An 8,999-nucleotide genomic window follows, 5' to 3' on the forward strand; every position below is an offset into this window, starting at 1 on the left:
CATTTGTTGTTCACCTGTTCAAAAGCTTCTGAGAGTGCAATCTAGGCATAGATGAGCTTTCAAAGTGTTTTTAAATACAGTATTCTTTGCCAGAAAAAAAGAAGAAGAAAACATAATATATAGAATTTAGAATTCAAATAGCCCAATTGCAGTATCTCTTTCTGTAATTTACCCTTTGCCTGGGACTCTTTCAGGCCTGCCTTTATGAAATAGGATTGCTTCTGCTGCAGCTTGATCTGAGAATAGCCAGGAGAGCAAAATAGAGCATCTCTTATCCTCTTATTACTCCTTTATTGGATGACCACCTCACCCACACCTGGATGCAGCCACATCCTCTGCGTGGCGAGGTCACTGCAAGGAAAGCTCCTCCTCACAGGAGGTTCTTGGCTGGGTCCAGCTGCTCATGGCAGAGTGGGATTTCAGGGACAGCTCCCTTTGTGGCTCCTCTGTTAGTTGGCCTGTGTCACAGGCAGGGAATTGGATGAAAAGAGAAGATTGAAAAAGGGATATTCTCAAATGTGTTTGAATTATTGTTTTACACAGTTTCTTAGAGTATTTAGAAACTGTTTCCCATGTTTATGTCAGGGCCTTCTAAATTGTTCTAGAGAAGGTAGGTTAGCAATCTGAGCATTATATTTTATTAAATTTGCCTTTATTTTGAAGCTAAAATTTGTAATTTGGCACTTTTATTGTTTTGTATAGTACTTTCTAATTTATTTGAGTTTTTTAATTGTACATTGGATTATTCTACACTTTTTCAATTGGTCATCTGATCTTTTGCAGCTCTTTACCATCTCTTTGGTTCATGTATTTCTGTCAATAGGCTTTCAATTACTCAAGCTTGAATGTTAATTCATTGCACTTTGGACCTGACGGCATGCCTGAATGTTCTAGATCTCTCTAGATCTCCACCATATTTTCCAGTGTTGCAAAATCAGGATAGGTCTTTCTAGTTTGGATGCAGAATCTTACACAAAAAAGACCCCAATCTGAAAGTTTTCTTTTGATGAAAATAGTCACTGCATGGTTTTTGTGATCTGTGCATTTAAAGCTATGCTTGATCCAGTTTAGAAGTTGTTTTTGCATTCTCTCTCTATGGATGTCTAGAATAATATTCAAAAAAGGTTTTGTTTCTGCATTGATATGAACACTTGCTTATGTCCCCAAAAGATGAGTTCAGAACAGTTATAGTTTCCATTTAATTTTTTTTTTAATTATTGAATCCCAAGGCACTGAGCACCTGGGCCTTTTTCCCTTTATTCTTTCTTACCTCTGACTCTTACTTTTTCCCTCCAGCCAGTGCTGTTTAAGGCCATTTCCTTGGTTCTCTCTCCCACCTACAGCTCCTCTCTCCATTGCTCAGCAGGATTGTACCCCAAAGCTCAATCCTGGTGGGAGGGCAGGAATTGATTTCATGAAAGGCAAGTAGCTTGCTAGATCTAATTTTTTTGATCTTCCCATAGACTTTGTGTTTTATCTTTTTCCTCCTTTCTATTCCACTGATACCATTTTCTCTGTACTGCAAATGAAGAATTACATGGAGCTTCTTTGTGACTGTGCCTTACATTTGGAAGCGAGATGTAGCTGATTGGAGAGGATGAAATAATTCTCTTGGCAGTTACATCTTGTCTCTGCACTTTAGTGTAGCCTCTCGTGCATTTCATTCCCTTCCTGCCTGATGACTAAATGCTCTTTGCCTTCAGCAGGCTTTATGGGAACGCTGGAAAAACCCCTTCTCCCTCTGCTTGGGGGAAACAACAAACCCAGCTATGGGAGAGTGCGTGATGGAAAAACTGAGGGTTCCTGGAGGGTGTTTTGTGCTTTCCCTCTGTGCTCAGCTCATTTGCTGGGGAGTGGTGCCAGTGAGGAGAGGTCTCTGCTGAGCTGGGGAGGTGCAGCTCTGATGTGTTCTGTCCTGCGCTGGGGCAGTGCAGCTCTGATGTGTTCTGTCCTGCGCTGGGGCAGTGCAGCTCTGATGTGTTCTGTCCTGCGCTGGGGCAGTGCAGCTCTGATGTGTTCTGTCCTGCACTGGGGCAGTGCAGCACTGATGTGTTCTCCCTGTACTGGGGCAGTGCAGCACTGATGTGTTCTGTCCTGCACTGGAAAAGTGCAGCAGTGATTTTTCTCCCTGCACTGGGGCAGTGCTGCAGTAATCTGTTCTATCCTTAATTGGAGAAATGCAGCACTGATGTGTTCTCCCTGCACTGGGGCAGTGCAGCTCTGATGTGTTCTCCCTGCACTGGAGGGATGCAGCTCTGATCTGTTCTGCCCTTCATTGGAGAAATGCAGCACTCACGTGTTCTCCCTGCACTGGGGCAGTGCAGCTCTGATGTGTTTGTTCTCCCTGCCTTGGCAGCTCTGCTCCCAAATGCAAACCACATGTCCTGTGCATGCACGAGCTGCCTGCCGCTGCCCAGAGCTCTGGGTTTGTTCTCAGCTTGCTCTGGAACTTGTAATAATTGTGAAAATAAAGGGAGGGTCTGCTTGTATTGTTTATGGTAGGGAAGAACAGTGCAAGATTTCATCTGCTGCTGTTCAGATCCCTTGCTATTTTTGGTATTTGACCTCTGCAGAGAAGATTGCCAGAACTACAGGTCTCTTTCATTTTTATTATGTGTTTCTGCCCTCCTACTCATAAGTTACTCTTATGTTAGTGATTAAATCTTTGAGAATGTGCCATTTTTCCCTGTATTTTTCAAAGGAAAATTTGTATTTCTATATATTTTTGAGCTAACATTCCCTTTTGGAAAGGAGAACTTGGCAGCATCTTCTGTACACCACTCAAAGGAAAAGGGAAATAACTTATGATTTGCTGGTTTATCTTTTGAAAAACGTTCTGGATTGAAGAGGACTGATGAGCCTGTTGGCTTGAACTGAAGCTGCAGCGTTTAGAATGCTGCACAAACAGCCCGGCAGTAAGTGCTGGGACAATGTTAAGTTTAGTTTGTGCAGATAGGTGTTTGCTTTTCATTCCTCCACCGTTGGAAAGGGCTGCCTTTAGCACAGCTGTTTACTTCTAGTCTTGTGTGGTTGTTTCCACATGCACCAGTGAAAAACACATAACAAAGGCATCTGAAAATCCTGTCCTGCTTCTTTGGCATCACTTCCACTTCGTGTCTTCTATTCTAAACACTGAGTTTATTTCTTTTTTAAAGGAGCCTTGTAGGATGCCCTGGAGGTCAAAATATTTTAGGTTATTTCAGAGAATGGTATTTATTCTGAGTTCCCAAGGTGTAATGAGTTTTGAGTGTCCTTCCAGAAGCTTATTGTTTCGGGTAGTTGTGGTATCTGGGAGATGTGCAGGGGTTGCATGTAACTGTGTACTTAATTCATAGAACAGATCACCTGAGTGTAGTTCCAAGTCTGGATATGCTAACATAGAATTTTCAGGTTTAATTTGTAAAAGGTGGCTTTTCCTGGCTAGGAGGGTGCAGGTGTGGATGCAGCTGAAGGATTCAGCTGTTCCAGGTAAGGAATGGTGATCCTAAGGATGGGATTGCATCTCTGTGTCAAGCACAAGTGACTGGCCAGAGCCTGACACCTTCAGGCAGGTGCTGGTGTGTCAGCCCAGTGGTGGTGGGGGTTTCCTGGCACCTTGACATCCCCTGCATTTTGTCAGTGTTGAGACTATAGATGCAGACTGTGGGAGAAACTGAAAAACCTGAAGTTAATGAATTTCTTTGCTGGAGAAACTGAAAAACCTGAATTTAATGAATTAACTCATATTCTGAGCAGAGGGGGATCCACGGGGAAAGAAGAGCTTTTGGCCAGTGCCCTCTGTGATTTCTTCTGAGACTGGAGTAGTCCAAGAGCAAGCTGTTAGTACAAGTCTTTGTGTCAGGGAGTTTGGCATACAAACACGAGCAGTTCTCCTCTCTGATCACAACTGGCTGTTGTGCCATGTCCAAAACGTTACAAAGACTCTGGTTTTGCCAGAGGATTCTTTTGAAAACAGATACCTCCGTTGTTGAACTTAAGGAACTGAAAGTGCTTCGGTGCAGAGGACCATGTGCTCTGTAGGTGGCTGCAGTCCAGTGCTTAGTTATCTTCTATTGTGTTTGGAAGACCATTGTTTCCTATTTGTCTCATAAATTTAACACAGATCCTATTCCTGCCATTTAAACTTTCCCATCAAAATACAACAGTGACTTCCCCTTCTGAAAAGGAAGGGCTGGCAGCTACACCCTGAAGTTTGAGCATGAATTGTTTATATAACCTTCAATCACAATTTCATAATAGTCTGAAGACTTTCTTGCTAAAGCAGACATTTTACTGAGTTTTTAGCAAAAACCTGGCTGCCATCGAACACAAGTCTGAGTTGTTGCAGTGGAAATAGAATTGAACCTTCACCTTCCTGATGGTAGAAATTGCATTTCTGTCTGAAAACATGAACATCATTTTATGGTGTTTCAGAATAGCTGTAGTTAAGTCATTCTGGGCAAAAGCTTAGGAGTTGTGTTGAGCTAATTTTATTTCCCAGAAAATATTATTAAAACTGAATGAAGCTCCTTTTGCAGACTCTGGCTTTTTACAACTTCTGGATATTTGCAGAGTTCCCTCACCTTCCCCAGCAGTAAAAGCTCTGACATGAGTGTTGTAGAAACTGCTTATTGAAAGATACTCTCTATCATAGTCAGTAATATTTAAACAACTGCAGCTTGCCTTCCAAATGGATGACATTTGTCAGGAACATGTCTGTTTGAGTTTGCTTGGCCTTTTGAGCAGACTAAGTCTGAATATTTAGAGCTTAAAATTCAGGTCAGCTTGGAAAACTATATTTTTCTTACAAGAAATTCACAGAGAGAACCAGATTTTTTTAGTAACCATAGCACTGCAGGAGAGCTGGTTTACGAAAACTCCTTTCTCCACCCTCAAGCATGTGTGTTTGAAACTCTATTTAAATAGAAGCTTTTATTGTAATTATTCAGTAAATTGAATTAAGCAGTTTTCCTAATTAATAATGTTAAAAATATTTTATTTCTTCAGTTAATATTATTAATTTGCATGGCTGTTTAACAGTTTTGTGTTTAAGCAGCGTAGCAAACAGCGTTTGGGAGCAGTTGGCTTTATGTAATAGTTCTAGTAAAAGCTTGTTTCATTTGAGGACATACCCAGAAAAGTAAGGAAGGAACAAGTTCTGTGGGTAGGTTGTGCACAGGGTAATGCCAGAAAACACGTTCAACTTCTTTGCTTTGGAGGGGGAAGGAGTTTCCACAGGATGTCTGCATTTTATGGCAAAAATGACTGGTAGATGTGCTCTGAAAGGTTGCTTTGATGTAGAAGATTAACCTGGGGACCTCATTGTCAGGATATTACTGAGGCAAATCGCTTAGTGAGATTATTTGTGACTTGGGAATTAATTTTTTATGTGTGCCTGCTTAAGCTGTTTTTTAAGAATTTGCTGGTTTGTCACATGGTGTCGTGAATATTTGTGTACACCAAACCAGAGGAGGGAAAGCAAACCCCTGAAACCACAAACAATGCCAAGAAGGGGGAAAAAAAGGCAGAATGCAGCTTTGTCATAGCAACTTCTCCTTTGTTTTTGGTCTCTCATGGGCTATTAAAATAATTGCAACTAAAGCAAGTAATACATGGAAACTTGCACATTCCACCCCTAAAAATCCAGCCTGGAGAATTTGCAGAAAAATTGATGATAGAACAGCTGGGAAGGCATGAGAATATTTTCTCACATTCTGTGTCTGCCTGATTTTTTTATTCCATTTCTCTTTGGATTTTTTTAAAGGGTCATTTCATGCATATGGTACCTGGGATTGGTTGCTGGTCCAGATCTTAAGGAGATATCTGTACCAGTGAGAAATCACTGGAGTGTTGACCCCTTAAAACCTCCTGTGATTCCCTCAATGTTTAGGGTTTGATTCTTTTTAAACACAGAATTGTGGTCTCATTGAACCTGTGTTTTTGACAGAAGTGGATGACTGTAATAACATACCTACATCTTCTTTTAAAAAATGGTTGTAGTTTGTGAACCACTAAAACTATTGCAAATATCTCTTTAAAATGTAAATGCTGCTGTGCTTTTCCTGACTCTGAACTGATGGAGTCTTTACTGCAATTACAGAATAGAATTTTCTGTTGTGTTAAAGAAAGGAAAAGTATGTTTTTCCTTTTTTTTTAGGGCATATTTTCAAAATGAATCTGTGAGAGAATCCAAGAGAATTTTGTTTAACTTTGGTTTTGCTAGGTAAAGTTTGCATTTGGGTGCATTGCTGAAATAGTTTGGGTTTCTAGGAGGGTTCAGTAGAGCCAGAGAGGAATTGCCTCTGAAGGGAAGATTTTTATCAGCTGCACTAAAAGCCAGTGTTCTGTGGTTTTACAGGAGGCTCAGAGAACACTGAGGTGCTTAATTGCAGTGAATTCCACAGGTGACATTGCCTGTTTAGGTGGTCCCTGATATGCTGGCAGGTGTTTCTGTGCATCATTGGGCACCTAAATACTTGTAAAATTACCTCACCAGGCCATTTCAGGCTGTAGTGCTGTGTCATTTTGGTCCTGTTCTCTGCCTGCCCTGTGCACGTCCCTCAGCACAGAGGTTCACTGAAGAAGTCTCCTGCAGCTGTACTGATGCAGCTGTTTGTGGGCTGTGCTTCCTAGAACAAAACTTATTTCTCCTCAGGTAGAGGGAGTGACTTCATTTTGTTTCCACTTGTGGAGAACATCATGTTACTTTATAAAAATAATAAAGCAAATTTAGCTGAGTGATTTTCCCAGATAGACTGTTTAATCTGTTAAGGGGATTATCTGGTGTGGTGCTTACAGACACAAGAGACTGAACTCCTTGAATCAGGGAGCCCTTTCCTGTCCTGTGCTCCTGTGAATGAAGTTGTGCAGGGGAGGACATGGTGATAATTGAATTTTATCCCCTTGCATCACCTCTGCACAAGATGCTTCCTCGTACGAGTTTTTAAAGCTAACACTGTTGAAGAATGTTGTAATTAAAGCTCTCCTTGGCTTTTATTTGTTGCAGGTTGCTGGCGAGATGACGACAGTGGAGAAGGTGGAGCAGCAGCTGGCGGGGCTGCGCATTGCCAGGCGCTGTGTGCCCAGCGAGGAACCCACCTACCTGCTGGACATCCACACCTCCAGAGCTGCCCAGCCCGGGGGCAGCCCCTTGGTGGCCGTGTCCTGCTCCAATGAGTCCCTCAGGGTGTACGACAGGGACACGCTGCGCCTCCTGCGCGAGTACGGCGGCCGCGGCGGGGTCCTGGCCGGGGTCAGGTTTGCACACACCTGTGACAGCCTGGTGTTCTCAGCCTGCAGCCAGGGCACGGTGAAGTGCTGGGACGTTCGCTCAGCCACACAGAAACCAGTGCAGGTGTTCAGTGGTTATCCCTCCAACGTCTTCATCAGCTTCGACGTCAGCTGCAGCGACCTCATCGTTTGTGCCGGAACGGAGAAGGTTGAAAAGGACTCGTTTCTGGTGTTTTGGGATGCAAGAGGCGTTACAGACTGTGCCAGTGCCACCAAAGAGCCCTTGGGAGTCTATTCTGAAAGTCACAATGATGACATCACCAAAATCTGTTTTCATCCTGTCGAACCCAATTTGGTTGTGTCTGGGTCGACCGATGGCTTGGTGAATGTGTTTGACATCAACAAGGACAATGAAGATGATGCTTTGATATCCACTTGCAATTCAGATTCCTCAGTGAGTTCTCTTGGCTGGTCTGGAGAAGACTACAAGCAGGTCTATTGCATGACACACGATGAGGGGTTCTGCTGGTGGGACATGGCTCAGCTGGACACCGAGGAGCCAATAACCCTGCTGCACGTTCTGGATGTCAGAGAGTCAGTGTGTGCTGAAAACCACGGCCTGCATTACCTGGTGGGAGGCTTCTACCACGAGAAGGCAGGGAAACTCTTCCTGATTGGGGGAACCTCCACAGGAGACATCCACCTGATCAGCTGCAGGGCTGATGGCCTGAGCCTGGTGGGGACCCTGTGTGGGGGACACTCGGCCACTGTCCGCTCCTTCTGCTGGAGCCCCACGGATGAGTCTCTGCTGACGGGTGGAGAGGATGCTCAGCTGTTGCTATGGAAACCTGGGGCTGTGGAAAGGTCCCTCACAAAGAAAGCATCTCTGAAGATCTCTTCTTCTGTGCAGAAGAGAGTGAGAGTTCACAACACCTCCCTCAAAAGCAGGAAAAAGTGAATTGCCTGAAGTGAGAATCTCTGCTGTGTAGAGCTTTCCTGGTGTTTAATCTCTCTAGGCAATACTTGGCCTTGTTTTATTTGGAGGTTTTCTGTGGAAAAAAACTGTGGTGCTTAAATTCCCCCTGGGAATGTATTTCAGTCATCAGAAGAATGCCTTTTATTTTTTTTTAAGTTGCTAATATTAATCAGACAAGAGTAAATGTTTGCTCCTGAGTTCTTGAGCAACAGATGCTAAATCATATTATATAAAACTGTTTCTGTGGTTATTTAATGTCTCAGACAATGTTTTAAATGTGTAATACAGGCCTATGGCTTGCAAAGTTTGTTACCTTCCCAGTGATATTCCCCTGGCACATTTTAACAGCTTTTGTATTCCATGCTGTATTCTGCTTTCTTCACAGAAAACTTAATGAAATTGTTCAGTTTAGTAAAAGATTTTATGTCACATCTTAATGCCTGAAGGAATTACTTCTTGATGAAACAGAAAATAAGTAGTTTTGCACTGTCACATCACTGGTTTAGAACAAGCTCATAAAGAAGCAGCTGATAGAGCCATCTTTTTCATAGCAGATATGAATGTATTCAACCAAACAGCAGCTAATTTGTATGAGTATGAGAACTGTTCAACTGGCATTATTTCCTGAATGAAAATACCCAAGAATTTTGCAAGCAGCTTCATTCTCTCCTCCTAAGTGCAGCTGGAAGACTGGGGAGATCTTTGGTGGGTTGGAGAAATTGATGGGTCTAATTACACCAGTGGTGCTTAAAATCCCAAACACTGATTTGAAAGAAACTGGTATCACATGCTGAGTGATGATGTTGAAACCCAA

The 8,999-nt window shown here is 42.8% G+C and overlaps 1 protein-coding gene across 2 annotated transcripts in view; it reads left to right on the forward strand.

Moving 5' to 3' along the window:
• WDR89 (WD repeat domain 89) overlaps positions 1-8,616 on the forward strand; it is a 15,924-nt gene extending 7,308 nt beyond the window's left edge. For both annotated transcript variants that reach the window (XM_031066280.1, XM_005417938.2), the window contains one exon: positions 6,986-8,616. In XM_031066280.1, the coding sequence (XP_030922140.1) occupies positions 6,998-8,167 (1,170 nt within the window). In that variant the 5' untranslated portion in view covers positions 6,986-6,997 and the 3' untranslated portion in view covers positions 8,168-8,616. The remainder of the gene's footprint in view (positions 1-6,985) is intronic.
• Positions 8,617-8,999: the final 383 nt, after the last annotated feature.

Source organism: Geospiza fortis, unplaced genomic scaffold (genome assembly GCF_000277835.1).
Source record: "Geospiza fortis unplaced genomic scaffold, GeoFor_1.0 scaffold23, whole genome shotgun sequence".
Lineage (NCBI taxonomy): Eukaryota > Metazoa > Chordata > Aves > Passeriformes > Thraupidae > Geospiza > Geospiza fortis.